Source organism: Panthera pardus, unplaced genomic scaffold, assembly GCF_024362965.1.
Source record: "Panthera pardus isolate Hobbes unplaced genomic scaffold, ASM2436296v1 HiC_scaffold_7, whole genome shotgun sequence".
Lineage (NCBI taxonomy): Eukaryota > Metazoa > Chordata > Mammalia > Carnivora > Felidae > Panthera > Panthera pardus.
Genome location: NW_026527002.1, coordinates 53,738,006 through 53,759,267, shown reverse-complemented (window position 1 = coordinate 53,759,267; position 21,262 = coordinate 53,738,006). Strand labels below are relative to the sequence as shown.

At 35.5% G+C, this 21,262-nt stretch overlaps 1 protein-coding gene across 1 annotated transcript in view; it reads left to right on the top strand.

Moving 5' to 3' along the window:
• The window catches only part of NUDCD1 (NudC domain containing 1), a 75,345-nt gene extending 54,504 nt beyond the window's left edge, over positions 1 to 20,841 (top strand). Inside the window, exons 9-10 of the mRNA XM_019467848.2 lie at positions 17,871 to 18,030; positions 20,224 to 20,841. Of these exons, the coding sequence (XP_019323393.1) occupies positions 17,871 to 18,030; positions 20,224 to 20,516 (453 nt within the window). The 3' untranslated portion in view covers positions 20,517 to 20,841. The remainder of the gene's footprint in view (positions 1 to 17,870; positions 18,031 to 20,223) is intronic.
• Positions 20,842 to 21,262: the final 421 nt, after the last annotated feature.

Here is a 21,262-nt window from a genome sequence, read left to right as displayed (position 1 = left end):
AGCAAATAAGCCTTTTTCACAGAAAGACTTGGGTTAGGTTTCATTCTGTTAGTGCAGTGCCCTTATGGTGGTAGCTGGCCAAGAACTGTATCTCCAGTTTTTAGTGTCAGGTGGGACCTGGAAATAAAAGCTCCACTGGATAGGCAATTAGGGGGGACATCCACTGGGTAGCAGCCATAAAAACTGAGACCACCAGATTAAGAACTGGGGTGTGAGATGTGTGGGCAAGCTTTCTTCTGGAAATGCTGTGCCCTGGAGCACAGCAGAAGGAGAGTGCAAAGGTAGCACCCACCTTCTGAGGTCTCTAGAGAGTTATAACCAGCTCTTAGATGTGTTTAATGAGAAACCTGCCCCCTTGGTCTGCAGCAGTGAAGATAAGCTAATGGGCCTTTTTTACAGAAAGACTGGATACTGCAGTTTTTTGCCTCTGTGCTTTGGCCTTGGGGATGGTAGCCAGTTAACTCTTTGTCCTGTACGGGCTTATGGGACCTGCAGGTATAAACCCCCACTAGCTGCCAGAGCCAGGTGCCCTAGAGGTCTCCCCTGGATGGGAGCCACAAAAATTGGGGCACCAGAAGAGGGTACAACTCCTTTCTGAGAGGTACCAGTGCTCTGGAGTGAGGCAGATGGAGAATGACACCCGCTGGTGTCTGTCCCTTGAGAATATTACAATGTGTCTCTAGATGAGTGTTAAAATGAGCCTCTTTTACAGAAAATCTGGGTACTTTGCAGTCAGCTGCCTCTGTGACTGGTGAGTCTGTGCCCCATGGCCCTTTACTAACAGTTTCTCAATTCAAGCTCCCTTGGCTTTCAAACATCGAAGTTATGGAGGCTCATCTCTCAAGTGCAGGTCTCAAAAGGTGGGGTGCCTGATGTGGGGTTAAACCCGTCATTCCTCAGGGAGTAACTCAGTGTTTCAGGTTCCCTCCTGATTATAGGTGACCATAACAGGGGTACAGTTTATGGTGAGATTATGTCTGACTGCTTTGGTATGGGTTTTTTCCCAGAGGAGATTGTTCCATACATAGCTATAGATTCAGTGTGTCCATGTGAGGAGGTGAGTTCAGGATCTTTCTATGTTGCCATCTTGAACTGAATCTCCTAAATATCTTGTCTTCGTCTCAGTTGGGTTAAATTTGAGACCAAAGTTTGGTCTTTGAGACCAGAGACCAAAGTTTCTTTTTACAGTTTTCTGTTATTAGACATTTTGCATAAATATGCAAAGATTGTCTGAAGTAAAAATGTATAAACATTGCTGTTTGTGTATAAGTGGAATGGGTATAAATGGAATAGCTCCAACGAATTAATAAGTACATCTTTGTAAAGGCAGAATTGGCTTGTGAGTGTATTGTATCAAAATCAAGGTCTACCTGGTCAAATGTGTAGTTTCTTGGTATACCCAGGGGGGGTACCAGTTGGCTTGTCATTGGAAGAAGGAAACAAAGGAGGCTATAATATTTCAGATGTTCACTGCTACATCCATTCTAGGAATCAAGTAGTACTTTATCAACAATTTGTACTTCTTTCTGCAGTGTTTACTCCAAGTTCTCTCTTGATTTCATTTTTCATGACTTTGGCTGTACATGGAAAGGTCAGTATATGTCCTTATAGTTTTAGGAAACAATACTGTAAGAAAAAGGTCAGAACTCTATATTGTAAATGACAGATTTTTCAAAATAGAAGTTCCCTGAAAGAAATGGGAATCAGGGTTAGAATTTAGCATTTTGAAAATAAAATAGTGAATGACTATATGCAGCAGCACAATAAAAGAGAAATACTAAATTTTAAATTTGAGAAAGGAAAGTAAGAAGATGTGGTCACTTGAGTAAAACTCAAGTCAGAATTCAAATACAGTTGATGAGTTATTTTTGCTTCTCTCTAGATCTGTACTATACAAAATATTAGCCCCTGGCCACCTAGTAGTTATTGAGCATTTGAAATTGTAGCTTCTCTGAATTGAGATGTACTATGAGTGTGAAATACACAACCAGATTTTGAAGTCTTAGAATAAAAAATAAAATACGTTAACACTTCTATATGAATTTTTATGAGATAATAGTTTTTATATGTTTGGTTAAATAAATATATTACTAAGACTCCTTTTTCCTGTTTTTATTTTTAATGTGACTACTAGAAAATTCAAAATTACATATGTGGTTTGTAGTAATCTGTAGTGATCAAATTAAACAGGCTTGAGCAATCAAAAGGTGATAGGATATTTTTAAAAATTAAATTACAGTGAGTTTCTAAGATCAGTTGAGATGGTATTCATCATATACTGCTTAAAACAGAAAATTTAAATAGCTGAAAAAAGTATTTGCAACTTATAGATAAATAAAGCCATCAAGACTGGAAGCAGAGGAGTTGCAAAGAGGAAATAATTCTTTTAAGTTAATGTCATTATGAAAGCTAGTACAAAAGGCATGTATCTGATACACTAATTCTTTCCAAAAGATATTAAGAATGAGATCAGAAGTTCAGAGGAAGGAAATCCATTTAGAAAGAATGTATTTAGAAATACATTTAGAAAGGAAATACTATTTAGATAAAAAGTATCTAAGCCTATGGTTCTCAAGCTTTTTGGTCTCAGGATCCCTTTACGTTCTTACATTCCCTGGGGTATCAATTTCTAATACTTGGTCAAATTTGATATAGTGCAAAAAAATTTAAGCTATACAATTTTGCTACTATGGCCGCCATAACAAAGTACCACAGACTGGGTGACTTAAACAATGGAAATTTATAGTCTCTAAATTCTGGAGACTAGAAGTCAGAGATCTTGGTGTTAGCGTGTTTAGATTGTTCTGAAGCCTCTCTCCTGGGCTTGTAGATAGCTGTCTTCCTTAGTCTTCACATGGTCCTCCCCCTGCATGTGTTTGTTTCCTAATATCTTATAACACCAGTCATATTGGATTAAGACGCACCCTAATGACTCAGTTTAACTACCCTTTTAAAGGTTCTGTCTCCAAATACGTCACATTCTGAGGTACTGTGGGGTTAGGACTTAAACATATGACTTTGGGAGGGATACAGCTTAACCCATAAAAATATCCTTCACTTAGATTTTAGCACTTAACATTTTGTCACATTTATTTTTTCTTTGTTTTTCTACCTCCGTTTTGCTAAAATATTTAGGAACAGTTGCACATGCCATGTCCCTTCATCCCTGATATCTCACATGTGCACTGAAGATGAAGGCATTTTCTTATATAAGCACAATACAAGTCAGGAAATTTAACTTTGATATAATACTTTTGTCTAACATAGTTCATAGCAATTTTTTTCCCCTGATTTGGAAACCTATTGCACTTAATTGTGATGTCTCTTTAGTTTCCTTTAATTTGGAACATCCAGTTACCCAGTCTTTATGTTGTTGACTTTATTTTGTACCTTTTATGGACTGTCTCCAATATTTCCTCAAGATCAGATTGACTGGCTACATTTTTGCCAGGAATACCACATAACTGGCATTTCCTTTTTAGTGTCTAACATGAAGGAGAACTTCATGGCAATTTTCCGTACTATTATGGCATAAAATTTAATTGGGTGGTATTCACCTGGTTTCCCTGCTCCCAAGTTATCATCTTCCCCTTTGAATTAATAAGTACTTTGTGTGAAATGAAAATAGAAACACAATGGTTCAAAATCTTTGGGATGCAGGAAAAGCCGTTCTAAGGGAGATGTTTATAGTGACACAGGCCTATCTCAAGAAACAAGAAAAATATCAAACAATCTCACCTTACAACTGAAAGAACAAGAAAAAGAAAAAGCCCAAAGTTAGTAGATGGAAAGTAATAAAGAATACAGCAGAAGCAATTAAAATAGAGAATAAAAAAAAGACCAATGAAACAAAAAGCTCGTTCTTTGAAAAGATAAAATTGATAAACCTTAGCCAAAATCATCAAGAAAAAAAAGAGGACTCAAATAAATAATCAGAAATTAAAGAGAAGTTAAAACTGACACCACAGAAATAGAAAGGACTGAGACGATGGCAAAAAATTATTTGCCAACAAATTGAATAACCTAGCAAATGGATAAATTCTTAGAAATATACAATCTTCCAAGATTGAATCAGAAAGAAAAAAATCTGAACAGACTAATAACTACTAGTGAAATTGAATCATTAATCAAAAAACTCCCAAAAAACCAAAGTCCAGGAATGGATGGCTTCAAAAGGTAAAATTCTACCAAAAATTTAAAGAAAAAGTAATACCTACTCTTCGCAAACTTCCAAATTATAGAAGAGGAAGGAATGTTTCCAAATTTCATTCCATAAGGCTAACATTACCCTGATACCAAAACCAGGCAGAGACACTTAAAGAAAATTAGACCAATATCTCTGATGAATATAGATGCAAAAATCCTCAACAAAATACTAGCAAATCAAATTGAACAATGCCTTAAAAGGATCATTCACCATGATCAAGTGGGATTTATTCCAGAAATGCAAGAATGGCTTATTATCTACAAATCTGTCAACATGAGATAAACCATATCAACAAAATGAAGAATAAAAATGATAAGATCATCTTAATAGATGCAGAAAAAGCCGTTGACAAAATTTAGCATCCATTCATGATAAAAAATTTCAATGAAGTTAGGTATAGAGGGAACATAACAGAGTAAATGTCATATATGACAGGGCCACAGCTAACATACTCAAACTGAAAATTTTCCTTTAAGATCAGGAATAAGACAAGGATGCCCACTCTTGCCACTTTTATTGAGCATAGTACTGAGAATTCTAGCTGCAGCAGTCAGACAAGAAAAATAAAGAAAAAGTCATCCAAATTGATAAGGAAGAAGTAAAAGTTAGTAATTCCACTACTGATATTTACCCAGAGAAGCAAAAACACTAATTCAAAAAGATAAATGCACTGCTGTGTTCATTGCATTATTTTTTACAATAGCCAAGATACGAAAGCAACCCAAGTGTCCATCGATAGAAGAACGGGCAAAGAAGATGTGGTATGTGAATACACACACACACACACTGGAATATTTCTCAGCTATAAAAAAGGGTGAAATCTTGAAATCTTGGGGGTACCTGAGTGGCTCAGTTGGTTGAGCGTCCACCTCTTGATTTCGGCTCAGGTCATGATTCCAAGATTGTGAAATTGAACTTCGTGCTGAACATGTAGTCTGCTTAAGATTCTCTTCCTCTCCCTTTTCCCCTCTTTCCCCACTCGTGGTCTCTCTCTAAAATAAAAAAAAAAAATTTTAAAAAGGTGCCTAGGTGGCTCAGTTGAGCATCCAACCTTGTCTCAGGTCATGATTTCATGGTTCATGAATTCAAGTCCTGCATCAGGCTCTGCACTGACAGTGTGGAGCCTGCTTGGGATTCTCGCTCTCCTCTTCTCTCTGCCACCACTCCTTTGCTTGCTCTTTCTCTAAATAAACTTAAAAAATCTTAGAAAAAGGATGAAATTTTGCCATTTTTTGACAATGCGGATGGACATTCGTAGAGGGTATGTGAAGTAAGTCGGACAGAGAAAAACATACCATACGACTTCGTTTATATGTAGAATATATAATATATAATAAGTAAAAAGCAAAACCAGATCTGTAAATACAGAGAACAAACTGGTGAAAAGGGGAGGGGTGGCCAAAATAGGTGAAAGGGAGTGGAAGAAACAGGTCTAGTTATGAAAAGAATAAATCATGGGGATGGAAGGTACAGGTATAAGGAATATAGTCCATGGTATTGTAATAACACTGTATGGTGACAGATGGTAGCCACACTTGTGGTAGACATAGCATAACATAAAGACTTGTCAAGTCACTATGTTGTTCACCTCAAGCTAATAGAACATTAGATGTTAAACTGTACTTCAATTAAAAAAAAAAAGGTAAAACTGTCACCAAAATAATAAAATACCTAGGAATAAATGTAACTAAAGAGGTGAAAGACCTGTACTCTAAAAACTATAGAACACTGATGAAAGAAATTGAAGAAAACACAAAGAAATGGAAATATACACCATGCTTATAGATTGGAAGAATTTAGATTGTTAAAATGTCCATAATACTCAAAGTAATCTAGATATTCAGTGAAATGCCTATCAAAGTACCAATAGCATTTTTCTTACAGAACTAGAACAAAAAAATCCTGAAACTTGTATGATTCACAAAATACTAATAGCCAAGGTATTCTTGAGAAAGAACAAAGCTAGAGGTGTCACAATCCCAGATTCAAACTATACTACACAAAGCCATAGTAATCAAAACAGTATGGTACTGGCACAAAAATAGATACATAAATTAGTACAACAGAATAGAGAGTCCAGAGATAAACCCAAGCTGATCTTGTCAATTAATACATGACAAATTATATGACAAATAGGGAATATGTATATTCTCTATACAATGGGGAAAATTAATAAACGGTGCTGGGAAAACTACATTGTAAAAGAATGAAACTAGACCATTTTTTTTACACCATACACAAAAAACTCAAAATGAATTAAACATGTAAATATAAGATCTGAAGCCATTTAATTCCCAGAAGAAAACATAGGCAGTAAAGGCTTATGTATCAGCCTTAGCAATATTTTTCTCAATCTGTCTCCTCAGGCAAGAGAAACAATAGCAAAAGTAAACAATTGGGAGTACATCAAACTAAAAATCTTTTGCATGGCAAAGGAAATCATCAGCGAAATGAAAGGTCACTTACTGAGTTGGAGAAGATATTTGTAAATGATATATCCAATAAGGGATTGATATCCGAAATATATAAAGAGCTCCTAGAACCCAACACCAAAAAACTAATGTTTTAAAAAAGGGGCAGAGGACCTGAACAGACATTTTTCTAAAGAAAACACACAGACAACTAAGGTACCTGTGAAACAACCTCATGAACCAAGCTCTGCTACCTTCAGACTTTTCTTCTACAGCTTCTTTACCTCTCTCAGCCTTCAAAGAATTGCAGAGAGTTAAGAGTCTCCCTAGGCTTTGGCTTCAGGGAATGCTGAGGCCGGTTTCATCTTCTATCCATACCACTAAAATTTTCTATCAGTTAAGGTTGCTTTGCTTTCTTATCACTGGTATGTTCACTTGAGTACCACTTTTAATTTCCTTCAAGAACTTTTCCTTTGCATTCACAACTTGGCTAACCATTTGGGGCAAGAGGCCTAGCTTTTGGCCTTTCTCAGCCTTTAAGATGCCTTCCTATTAATTAAGTTCATCTTGTATGGGTGAGGTTTGTGGCACCCCAAAACAATTACAGTAGTTAACATCAAAGATCACCAATCACAGATGACGATAACAAATACAGCAATAATAAAAAAAGTTTGAAATATTGTTAAGAATTACCAAAATGTGACTAAGAGACACTGAGCAAATGCTGTTGGAAAAATGGCGCCAATAGACTTGCTCAGCACAGGGTTGCCACAAACTTTGCGTTGTAAAAACAAAAAAAGCTGCATCTGTGAAGCACAATAAAACGAGCTATGCTGTACTGTATGCCATATTCAAAGAGAACTTTCTCCAGTGTTAATAAAAAGAAATGATGCATCAATAATTTATACCTTTCCTGTAGAACTTACCTCATTTCCTTTTATGTTCTTTGAGATGACTCTGGGTAAGATATTTAGCCCCTATCTTATTCTATAAATATGATGATGATAATAGTACTTATTTCACAATTATTATAATGAGTAAAATATATTTCAAGCCACCTACACAGGGGTTGGCACTTAGAAAGACCTTAGTAAATGCAAATATCCTTTATTACCATTCTAAGCATCTTCTATACATTCTGCCTTAAATATTATAGTCATCCCAAATTAAACAAATGAAATGAGCAACATTAATGGGGAAAAACACGGCAACTTTAGAGTGATCTTCATGGAAATCATAAAGCATTTAAAAAATTATATGCCTGAGAAATTTGTGAATAGCTATTAAAAAAACTTGACTCTGTGTTAATCTAGCATATTTAGAGACAAATTTCTAAAATCTTGCACCATTTCAAAAATAAGAAATGCAAAATTCATTATTCTGTTTGTCATTGTATTGTCAAATAAATTATATTTTATCTATAATTCTAACTGTATGCCCATCACTTTCAATTTTATACTTTCCTATAATGCATATATTTCAGTAGTTTGTAGATCTGCCCATAAAAAGTGAACAAGTTATTCTTGAAATAAGCTTTGGATGCTTTAAATATACTCAAAACCAAGTTTCTGGAAGTTTTAAAATCAAGATTAACTAGTCTGATGATACTAACTGCAAATAATAGTGTACTGTAAGACAAAACATACCCTTTAGATGAAGTAAATAATTTAGAATTCTTCTCTGTGTAGTAAGAGATTGTATAATATTCACTTAATAAATTCCAGCCTGCCTAGTATTCCCCATAGGTAAGTAGATCATGCCACTAAAAAAAAAAAAAAAAAAAAAAAAAAAATGCCACTAAAAGATGTTTGATCCCTCAGTTGGTCAGTGGCCATGATAGGAAAATAGGCTTATAATTCTATTCAAAGGTTGCAAACTAAGAGTAGCTAAAGGAATTGTGTATAAACAGTGATTTAGGATAACACCTAAAAAAGTCTGGTTTCACTTTCTCATGATAGTATTAGAATCTCTTGATAATTATTTATGCTTTTCAATATTTTATTTAAATCTAATTTAGTTAACATATAGTGTAATAATTGTATCAGGAGAAAAATTTAGTGATCCATCACTTACATACAACACCCAGTGCTCATCCCAAGTGCCTTCCCTAATGCCCATCACCCATTTAGCCCATCCTCCCTACTCAGTATTCCTCTAGCAACCTCAATTTGTTTTCTGTATTTAGGAGTCTCTTATGGTTTGCCTTCCTCTCTTTTATTTTTTCTTCCCTTCGCCTGTGTTCATTTGTTTTGTTTCTTAAATTCCACATATGAGTGAAATCATATATTTGTCTTTCTCTGATTGACTTATTTCACTTAGCATAATACACTCAGTTCCATCCACATTGTTGCAGATGGCAACATTTCAATTCTTTTTGATCGCTGAGTAATATTCCATTGTATGCTTTTTCCTACTTTTTCTTGCCTTACTTCAATAGCTTGGATTTCCAGCATGATACTGACTAGGAGTAATGAGGGCAAATACCCTTTCCTGTTAGCAGTCTTAGTGGGGAGGAGCATTTGGTCTTTTACCATAAAGTACAGTGTTAATTCTAGGTTCCTCATGGAGGCAGTTGCCTTTAATTTCTAGTTTGCCAAGCATTTTTATCATAAATGGAGGCTAAAGTATTTTTCTTCGGTCTGTTGATAATGCTGAATTTCATTGATTGATAATTTGAGTGCTGAATCAGCCCTGAATTCCCAAGATACACTATATTTGGTCATGATGTATTATCCTTTTTACTTATTACTGGATTTGATTTACTAATATTTTACTGAGATTTTTTGCATTACATTCATCAGGAATAATGGTTTCTCTTTTCTTTTCTTGTCATATCTTTGGCTCTGAGTAATGCTGGCCTCATAAAATAAGTTGAGAGTTGTTCCTTTCTTTTGTTTCCTGGAACAGTTTGATATTGTTTCTTTGTTTGGTAAAACACACCAGTGAAGCATTCTAGGTCTGGAGATTTCTTTGTTGGAAGGTTTTTAACAATAAATTCAATCCTGTTAACAGATACAGGACTACTGAGGTTATCTATTTCTCCTTGAGTGAAATGTAATGCTTGTCTTTCAAGGAATTTAACTTAAATTATCAAATATATGAAAGAGTTGCTCATACTACTTCATTATTACAACTTAGTGTCTTGGACCTTTATATACATTTTTATTCCTGATATTGGTAATTTCTGTCTTCTTTTTCCTTGGGTTATTCTGGCAAGAGACTTACCTTGATCTTCTCAAAGGACCAGCTTTTGGTTTCATTGCTTTTCTTAATTATTTTCAATTTCACTGATTTCTGCTCTTAGCCTTTATAAATTTTGTACTGCCTATCTCCTTTAGATTTTGTTTGCTCTTCTTTTCCTAGTTTAAGGTGGAAGCTTAAACTATTGAGACATTTTTTCTTTTCTAATATAACCTGTAATGTTATAAAATTCCCTCTAAACATTGTTTTAGTTGCATCTCACATGTACTATGCTTCATTTTCATTCAGTACAAAATTTCCTAATCTCCTTTGTTAGGTCCACTATGACTCATGGGTTATTCAGAAACATGTTGTTTAATTTCCAGATTATTTGTGGGCTTTCCAAATTTTTCTTTTTTACTAATGTCTAATTTTTTTAAATGTTTATTTATTTTGAGAGAGCATGTGTGAGTGGGGAAGGGCTGAGAGAGAAGGAAAGAGAATCTCAAGCATGCCCTGCACTGTCAGTACAGAGTCTGATGTGGGGCTTGAACTCATGAACTGAGAGATTGTGACCTGAGTGAAAATCAAGAGTCAGATGCTTAAGCAACTGAGCCACCCAAGTGCCCCTACTAATATCTAATTTAATTCTGTTATGCTCAGAGAACATTGTGTTTATGATTCTTATTTTTTTAAATGTGTTTTTTATAGGACAGAATATGGTCTATTTTGGTGAATGTTCCATATCTCTTCTAGGATTCCAATCAGATGTGTGTTAGACTGTTTAATATTGCCTGACAGCATTTAGATGCTCAGTTTTTTGTTTTTAATCCCTGCCCCATCCCCCACTTTGGTTTAGGTTCTACTAATTTTTAATAAGCTATTTTAAGGTCACTAATTCTTTTTTCCATAGAGTATACTGATGAGTTTGTTGAAGCCTTTTTCTCTTGCTGTGTTTTTTTCCTCTAGGATTTTTTTTTCACCCTTTGCAGTTTCTCTCTGCTCTAATTCTGCATTTATTTATGTACATAACCCATCTCTTCCATTAAACTTTTTAAAATCCATAGTTATTTTAAGTTCCTTGTCTTGTAGTTCCAAAATATAGATCATCTGAATCTGGTTACCTGGTCTGCTTTGTTTCTTGACAGTGGGATGTTTTTACTTTCTTCATTTTTTTGTGCCTTACAATTTTTGATTGAATACTGGATGTGAGAACAGTAGAGACTGAGGTAAATAGTATTTATGCCTGGGAGTGGACGTACTTCTGCTAGGTCATTAGTGTGGGTAGTTATGACAGGAGGGTTGTAAAAAGGCTGATCTAACCTTGAGTTTTGTTGTTATGGTTACCCTCAGTGCATCCCTCGCTTCAAATTCCCCTAGTGTTAAGTTACACTCTGGTGGAGGCTGAGTTGATGGAAGATTTTCCCCAACTCTGCTATTCTGCCCTAAGCTTTGGGCTTTCACTGTACATCTGCCTCTCAGAGAGAGTCTCTCTATGCTCTTACTCCTTCTCTAGTGGTAGACTGCTGTTGTCACTTACTTGGTGCTTCCCAGCCTGATTGGGGGGTGGAGGGTGTTGCATGGATGAGGGGTTCAGACTCTTGGCTCAGCCTCAGTCCTGGGCCATGTGTTCTTGGGTTTCAGGGTTTGGGACTTTTTAGTGCTACTGCCCTTCCTCTAGAAAATTTGTAATAGTCTAGGCCCAGGATGATTTAATTTCTCCTCCAGGCACAGAGATGGTGTTTTTAAAAATTTTTAATTTTTTTTCGCCTCATCTGCAACAGGTCGTCTTCTGAGCCTTTGGGATGCTAAGATTTAATGCTCTCTCCCAGCGGTTTAAGACTTTTGACACTTACAGAAAAAAATCCAAGAAGGACATTCTGATTTTTCCACAGAGGAATACACTTCCTTCCTAAAACTCGGCACCATCAGAGCAGCTCCCTTTCTCCTGGTCTTTTTTGCTAGGAACTGGTCAAGGACCGTAAGAAAATCTGTAAATCCAAAGAATTCTATACTTGCTGTCACACACTAGGCTTTTGGCAATTTGTTAGTTGAATTCTCAATTATGCAGTTCTTTCTTCTTTCTATGCTCAGATGGAACAGTTCTCCTAGCCCATCTCCTTGGTGACACCTGGTTTTCCTCAGATTTCAAGCTAGTTGGTTTCCTTGTAACCTCAGCTCTCTGATGAATTTTTTAAAAGTAATGATTCTACAAATTACCCAGCCTTTTCTTGTTACATTTGGAGTGACATTATTTCCAGCTTTCTTCATCCTAGGCAGAATCTGGAATTCCTTTGCTTACTATCAATAACATGCCTAAAAAGCCTAGAACTTAAACTTATAATCAGTAAATTAGTGATGGTTCAGTATTCACAAGAGGTTCCATATACACAAGTAGGCAAATTGTGTACTGTAAAACTCCATTCCTCTGACCTATGCTAAAAAAAAAAATCAAGGGTGGGCATCTCAGAGGCAACCATCTTTTATCCAAGATTAAAGTGTTTTCTTGAACAGGTGCTTCCCATACTGGATGCTGGCTGGCCAAAACAATAAAATAATCTTGTTTGGGAAGTCTAAATGCCAAAATGAACAATAAACACAATTATTCAGCCAACAGAAGGGCAAAAGACATACCCAGAGGGAATAAAGTAAGTAGAAACCATGGTAGGAGGTAGAAAGTAAGTGACTGAGGTGGATACAGGTATGAGTAGCAGAAGGAAAGAAGATGGTGATATGATGACAATGACACCACAGTGAAGTACAGAACAAGGGACATTTGGTTCTCAAGAGATAAGTAGATTACATGTTCATCAAAACTAGGTACTATTTTCTAAACAACATTCCACTTCTCCTTTAGACCTGACTTGCCAGTGCATTTGTTTGTAGAATGACCCAGTTCTTCATGAGATCTGATTGTTTCCACTGTTCCCTATGATCTTGACATATGTTCATGCTAAACATCCACTCAAGATAATTCCAGAGGTTTTCTCTGTTCCCTGCAAACTCTAAAAATCCACACTACATAATTTTACCCAAAAGCAAAACAAATCAGTATTAAGATTACTAACTAAAGTAACTAGTTTTGCTAAGTGAATTAAGTAAATGAAAATGAAGTGTGATAACTAAAAAAGTACACTTAAAATCAAGTGCACTTTTGTATGATCCTATAGAAAAAAAAGCATCAGCATAAGAAAATGCAGAAAAACAAAAATATTTGAAGCAGACAAAACGGGGAAAGTGAAACATTATCCATTTACCTGGCATGGGCAAATTACCTGTAAGAGTCAAGAGTAAGATGCTCTAAGTTTCCCTGGATAGTCAGGAACAGGTACCACAAAGCCCAAGGTCACAATTTGGTATCCAAGAGCAAAATGGGACAGCAAATAAGAAAGAAGGAAAGGATGGCTGCTTTGGGCAAATGCTGACAAAAGAAGTAGCCCCCAATAGCTTATTAGCAGTGGAAGGAAGGAACAAAAACAAACCACGCATAACCAGAAAATACGTTTTTAAAATGGAGAAGGCTGAGGTTACTTAGTGTAGTGTTAAAGAGCTCTACTCACTTCAGATGTCTCTAAGGGTATTATCATAGACATATACATTAATGTTTACCCTGATGACATTCAACCATCAATAAAATGTTACTTTCTGTTCAGAATGTTCTATATAAGATGTGCAAATAATAAATTTTAGCAAGATTTCATTTAAAAAAGGCTTGAAACATAGTCCTAGCACTTAAATGAGAAGAACTCATTTACACTAGACAATTTACTAATTTGGAAAACTCATTCTTTGCTAATGCCAAATTTATTGCCTTAAAAAAAAATCCTAAACCCATAAACTGGCCAATAAAATACAATTCCACATTCCTTCTATTTTCATGATTATTAAAGAAAAGATCGTATTTATCTTTAAAGTACTAGTGAAAACTACAATTAGTAAAATATTCTCTAGAGAAAATTTTGAAATGCATTTCAAGTAGTCAATTGATACTTTTTTTTCTTTGTAGAACACTTAGCAAATAAAGACTTTTGAAGATTAAATGTCAAAGACATTTAAAGAACCTCTAATAACTGCTATTACCAAATTAAATTAAAAATGAGTATCAAGAAAAAGATTGTCTGTTCAGAAACAAAGTATTTTTACGAGGCCAGACTGAAAAGTTAATGACCTGAAACTTTAATTCCAAAGCCTATTATTGAATTCCAAATTCAAGCATTCTGTACATAGAATGAATTGCTAAAATTTACACTTTTCTTACTATGCATTAAGTATTGGGTTGATATGCATCTACAACTGTATAAGGAAAAAAACAATTCCCTGTGTTTCTCCTTTACTCTCACAATGCTACCACACAGAACATTACTGATACCAGATGTGTGGGTTTTCCACACATCAAGTAGTTTTCTGAGACTAGTAGGATATCCTACACAATCTACTTGCAGGTAGTGTCACATCCCACAGGCTAAGGCCTTACTCCCGCAAGACTCTCCCAAACTCCCACTTCAGCTGCCAGTCCAAATCCCAGGTTCATCTATACCTGTGACTGGCCATACATCAGGGTTTCAACAACCCTCTCCTTGGGTTCTATAGTTTGCCAAGACAGTTAACAAAATGCACATTGACCAGTTTATTATAAAAAATACAATAAAGGATAATAATGAACATCCAGATGAAAGAGATGCATGATGCAAACTATAGAGGAAGGTGCACAAAACCTCCATTTCCTCACCAGACATGCCATCTTCCTAGTACTTCCATGTGTTCAGCAACTCAGAAGCTCTATGAAGCCTGTACTTTTGGGACTTTTGTGACGGTTTCATCACACAGGCATGATCAGTCATGATCCTATCCTAAAGGTTAGGAGGTGGAGCTGAAAGTTCCAAGCTCCTAATCATGGTGTGGTCTTTCTGGCAAACACCCCCTATCCTGAAGCCATCCTGGAGCCCACCAAGAGTCATCTCGTTAGAACAAAAGACACTCCTATAACTTAGAGTCAAATACCAAGGGGTTAGCAGCTATGTGTCAGGAACCTGGATCAAAGATCAAATATTACAACAAAAGATGTTCCTAGTGTTCTTATCGCTTAGGAAATTATAAGAGTTTCAGGAACTGTGTGCCAGGACCCAGAGGCAGAACACAATATTTACATATTTTCTATTATTTTACCAACTACCTTATTTAAGCTTCACTACTTAAGAATTAGGAATACGATCCCATTTTATAGAAGAGGAAGCTCAAACTTAAGAGGTGAAGAGATTTAAGTTAGGAAGCTAGTAAATGGCAACTGGGATTTCAGTTCAGATGTGCTTCCAAACCCATGTTCTTAATCACCACCACAGCATGTTCTCCCAAAGCCCATTTTATTTTATTTTTTAAGTGTATTGATTTATTTTGAGATACAGCATAAGTGGGGGAGGGACAGAGAGAGGAGGAGAACCCCAAGCAGGCTCTGTGCTGCCAGCGCAGAGCCCTGTGCAAATCAAAACCACAGGGAATCATCACCTCACACCAGTGAGAATGGCCAGTATGAAAAAGAAGTAAGAAGTGTTGGTGAGGATGTGGAGAAAAGGGAACGCTTGTGCACTCCTTGTTGGAATGTACATTGGTGAAACCATTATGCAAAATGCAAGAATGGAGGCTCCTCAAAAAATTAGAAATAGAAATAACCACATAATCCAGTTATTCCATTTCTGGGTATTTATTCAAAGGAAATAAAAACACAAAATCAAAAAAAAAGCACTAACCCCCATGCTTATGGTAGCATTATTTATGATAGTCAAGAGCCAACATAGGAGAACAATATGTGTACATTGATGGATCAATGGATTTTAAAAATATGTATATACATACAATGGGATACTTTTTATCCATGAAAAAGAAGGAAATCTTGCCATTTGTGACAACATAGATGCATTTTGATGGCATTATACTAAGTGAAATAAGTCAGACAAATATATGACCTCACTTATATATGGAATCTCTAAAAGCAAAACAAATGAACAAACAACAATAGATTCCTAAATACAGAGAATTGATGATTGACAGAGGGAATGGGGGTTAGAAGATAGACAAAATAGGTGAAGGGGATTAAGAAGTACACACAGGGATCAAAAGTACAGCATAGGGAATAATATAGTCAATCAAATTATAACAACTTTGGTGACTTTTGTAACTAATCATGGTGAGCATTTTGTAATGTATATGATTGTTGGGTCACTATGTCATATACCTAAAATTAATATTGTATTATATGTCAACTATGCTTCAATTAAAAATAAATAATAATAATTACTATAAAATGGGCTTTTGCAGGGGTGGGGGTGCCTAGCTGGCTCAGTTGGTTAAGCATCCGATTCTTGATTGGTTTCGCCTCAGGTCATGATCTCACGGTTCATGGGTCCAAGCCCCATGTTGGGCTCCATGCTGACAGTGTTGAGCCTTCTTGGGGTTCTCTCTCTCTCTCCCCCCACTGACCCTCACCCCTCTCCGCCATTCACTCACTCTCAAAATAAACAAAAGAAAAATATTTTAATGGGATTTTGGGATGCCTGGGTGGCTTCTTTGGTTGAGGGTCCAGCTCTTGATTGCAGCTCAGGTCACAATCTCATAGTTTGGTGGGTTCAAGCCCCACATCAGACTCTGCACTGACAGTGCAGAGCCTGCTCGGGATTCTCTGTCTCCCTCTCTCTCTGCCCCTCCCTCCCACTCGTGCTCACTCTTTCTCCCAAAAATAAACAAAATGTAGTACTTTGACTCTAATGGAGATAGGTAGAAAGTAAGTGAGAGTGGAAGAGAAGAAATATTTAAGTCAGAATAGGGGGCCCATTTTTTTTTTCCTAGGAAAAATGTACCAGTTTTAAGTGTTTCAATGTTATATAAACAAAGCTACAGTAAACATCGTTGTAGGTGTATTTACATAAAAAACATGTATAGTCTGTGAACACTGTCTGCCATCCTCTTCCCCTTCTGAGGAAGACAAAAGTTCTATCCCCAGGCACTGCTGGGGCAACAGAAATCGGGTTGCTCTGTCACAGAATTCTCCTGTGACCAGGAGCCTATGCCTGCTCAGCTGTACCAATAAATCCTCTTCCTGGAGAGCCACTTCACAGTTTTTCCTACTGAATACAGGTCAGGTCTCTCTCATTGGAACCCAACATTTTATTCTCCAGTCTTCCCTGAAACTCATGAAAGCAATTCAATATTTATCAAGTACTATGCATGTTTTCTACATTTGATGTTATTTTGTTGGTGTGGTATTTAGGCATTTTTAACTGATGATAACATTTCTATACAGAATATCATTTCAACCTATTTTCATTAAAAGAAGTATTCCTATAGGTAGAATTCAAATATAAATCTCAGTCCGATGGTTTTGTATTAAAAATGAATTCCTTTAGTCATGAGTATTGCAATAAAAATTATTAGCATAATAAACATTCTTGACATTGATACTGAAATTAAACAGTACATCAACTTAAATAATTTGTAAACAGATTTGAGTTTGAATCTCAGCTTTGTGGTTTTTCTTTGTATCCTAGAACAAGTTCTCAAACTCTCCATGTTCTTTTATCTCTTAAGTGCAGATAATAACAAGCGTGTTGATTGTTGAAATTAATATTTATAACATGCCTTGTATATATAGCACATGCTCATAAATCTTAGCTATCATTGTACTTAGTAATTGTTACAAGTTCCCATTTGTAAACTTCATATTTGTAATTCTGTGGTTTAAAAAGTATTCTGCCTATAAATGAGTGTTTTATATTGTGTTTTAAACTAGGATACTAAGAATTAAGAGGCAGTATAGTGTAGTGGTTAGGAACATAGATGCTGGGTTCAGTCTTAGCTCCACAACTTATTACCAGGCTGACCTTGGGCAAGTGACTTTGCTGAACTTTAAAATGGATATAACAGTAGCACATTTCTCCCAGGGGCATTTCTGAAGAGGTAATCAAACTGCCTGTATAAACAGTTTAGAAAACTTGCTGACATATAGAGCTGTGTGTCAGTTATTGGCATCATCATTATCATTATTAATTTGTTGAGTAAATTATTCTTTGTCACTATTTTAGGTGAATCTTGGAAGCAACCAGTACCTTTTCTCTGTCATAGTGGATCCTAAAGAAATGCCCTGCTTCTGTTTACGCCATGATGTTGATGCCCTACTCTGGCAACCACACTCCAGCAAACAAGATGATATGTGGGAGCACATTGCAACTTTCAATGCTTTAGGTATAAAGCAAGCTCTTTGACAGCATTTTCCATTATGTCAGAAATTAGGGTCGTTTTTTTTTTAAGTTCATTTCTTCTTTTTCTTTTTCTTTTTCTTTTTTTTTTTAATTTGAGCTGTCTTAATTACCTTTGGATTGATTTGTGCTATATTTGGTTGCTTTTACTATAGTTGATGAATGTTAGTACTTTTGGGACAGAACCAATCTATTTTTATGCTTGTACAGAAGATCAGCACAGAATAGAAATCAAAGTGGTTATCTCACCACTTGATTCTTCTAATCAGTCATTTGTTTATTCCAAATAAGCTATGCGGTATTAGAATATGAACAGTGGGTTTGACAATACCCTACATGGAACTTGTATTCATGTTTCTTCAGAGTAATCATCAAAAACATCATAGAATTGCTCAAAGGAAATGCATTTTAAAACTAGGGCTTGAAAAATGGTAAGATACATAATTGTAGACTTACGCAATAATTCATTTTATGTCAAACTATATTAGTATTGTATGGGAGAAGTTTGTTTGTTTGTTTGTTTGTTTGTTTTTTTAATTTTTTTTCAACGTTTTTTATTTATTTTTGGGACAGAGAGAGACAGAGCATGAACGGGGGAGGGTCAGAGAGAGAGGGAGACACAGAATCGGAAACAGGCTCCAGGCTCCGAGCCATCAGCCCAGAGCCTGACGCGGGGCTCGAACTCATGGACCGCGAGATCGTCGCGGGGCTCGAACTCACGGACCGCGAGATCGTGACCTGGCTGAAGTCGGACGCTTAACCGACTGCGCCACCCAGGCGCCCCAGGGAGAAGTTTTTTTAATATAAATTAGGCACAGTTACTGCTTTATTGAGTGATTATTTTAAACTGGGAACAGGAAGTAAAATTATATATTCTGAATACAACCTTAATTATAGAGGAGATTGGTCAATTATCCTTTATAGTTAATAATGTAGGCTGCTAAGCTGGTTAATTCAGACTCCAAATGGATTTTTATGACCTGAAATAAAGAGTTTTATTGAAAAATTTGAATATAAAATTTCTGGCCTCTATATAATTCCTCCTTTTTAATTCTGAATCTTCTTTTTTCAGTAAGGAAATCTCTGTCACATAATTTTTATATGCTTAGATTCTCCATTTGTATCCCTAAGTCTGTTTAGAATTCTGCTTAAGTTAAATCAACATTACATTTGATATGTAGTCTCGAGACATTATATACATTGTTAATTTTCTCAAGGTTAGCCCAGAGAGCTAATTCTAAAATACTCAGGTATCTACATCCTCTTCACTGTTTCCTCTTCAAACCCTGTTTAATGATAAAACCAATATTGATCTTCCTGTGCTCTACCTAGAGTTCCTTTGCTCGTTATTTGATGAGATCACTTTACGTTAGTGTTCTGTTTTTATCCCACATGTTATAACGTTCAGTAACCATGTCCCAGTCTGAAAATACTAATTTATACTTCAGAACATAAATACCCTTTTAACCTGTAAAGATAATTTTTTTAAAAGACAAGAATAAGATTTTACAGAGTTTAATTAGTTTTCAAGGGATGTTTTAATTAAGTTTTTAAAATTAGATGCTTAAATTTTCATTCCAACTTGTAGTGATCTCAAGGTTCTACTTCTGGGAGCTGAAGTACAACAAAATCCTGTTACACTGTGGGCACTGGTGTATAAAAATACCACTAACATTATAGAAATAATAAGAGAATGCATTGTCACATTAGCATTTTTAGGCTTGGGGGCTATATTATGAACACACTCCTGAAATAACTTTATGGTGGTATCCTATAAATATTTTCCCATTTATTTGATAAAAAAGATTCTGTAATCCACATCTGTGATTGATGAGCTTAATTATTTGGCATTTAAAGACAGTTTGACATGTTTTTAGTCCTTTTGATTTTTAGATTTTTAGTGTCCTAATTATTCACAGAAATAAGGAACTATATTGTGTTTTTCTTAAAGAGATAATACCCTACCTATTTTGTTCCTTAAGAATTAAAGCTCTATTTTGGCACCAATTGGGAGAAATTGTAAGTAGTCATTAACGGTTCAGAATTCAAACACTGTTGAATATTTATGGTGTATATTTTATCGAGGCATTTTAATTTATAATAAAAACTGGGAAATACTAAATGTGTAATCACATTTTCCTTCTTTTTAATATATGGATTTTTATTTGTTTCATAACAGGCTACGTCCAAGCATCAAAGAGAGACAAAAAATTTTTTGCTTGTGCTCCAAACTACTCATATGCAGCCCTGTGTGAGTGCCTTCGTCGAGTGTTCATCTACCGCCAGCCCACTCCCATGTCCACTGTACTTTACAACAGAAAGGAAGGCCGGCAAGTAGGGCAGGTTGCTAAGCAGCAAGTAGCAAGCCTAGAAACCAATGATCCTATTTTAGGCTTTCAGGCAACAAATGAGAGATTATTTGTTCTCACTACCAAAAACCTGTTTTTAATAAAAGTAAATACAGAGAATTGATCACCCCAACATGTCAGCTTTTCTGTACTGAGAAAAGTATTCAGTGGTAGCCAGAAAGCTTAGTAGTTATACTATAACCTGTTAAGTTTTACTATGTTAAATAAACTATCTTATATGAATTTTTTATTTTTTAAAGGAAATTGGAAGTATATTCAAGAGATTATGATTCTATAAAAGCTATGGAATGAAGCTGCAAATTTAGAGAAAATTTACTTCTGTAAAAAATGTAAAGTATTAGAATGATTTTTTTAAAAAGTCTGGAATTTCATCTTTTATATGAAAGATGTACAATTCAGTGTTTAAAAATAAAAATATTTATCACATACTCTTTGTTCATTGATAGTTTCTTCCTTCTGTACCTATAGAACTTTTGGATTACAGTTAAACTGTTGGTTCTTGTAAATACTCATTTAAGTGGACTGAATAGCTGAGGTAGAGGGGGGAAATAGAACAGAAGTACAGCAGGTCCAGTATTGTTAAAGTTTGCTGAAATACTAAGATTTGGGGTTTTTATCCAAAAATTTTTTCCATTTATTTTTTATTCATTTGCTCTTCCAACAGGGATAGACAAAGAGAGATGATAAAGTTCCATAAAGTGTGGCTCTTATCCATTGTTATACAACAAACCACCTCAAAACTCATTAAAACAAGACTATTTGAAAATCTATGATTCACTGATGTGGCTGTCTCTGTTCTGCATGGCTCCAGTAGGCTAGACTTGTCTTATTCCTGTGATAGAGCAGACA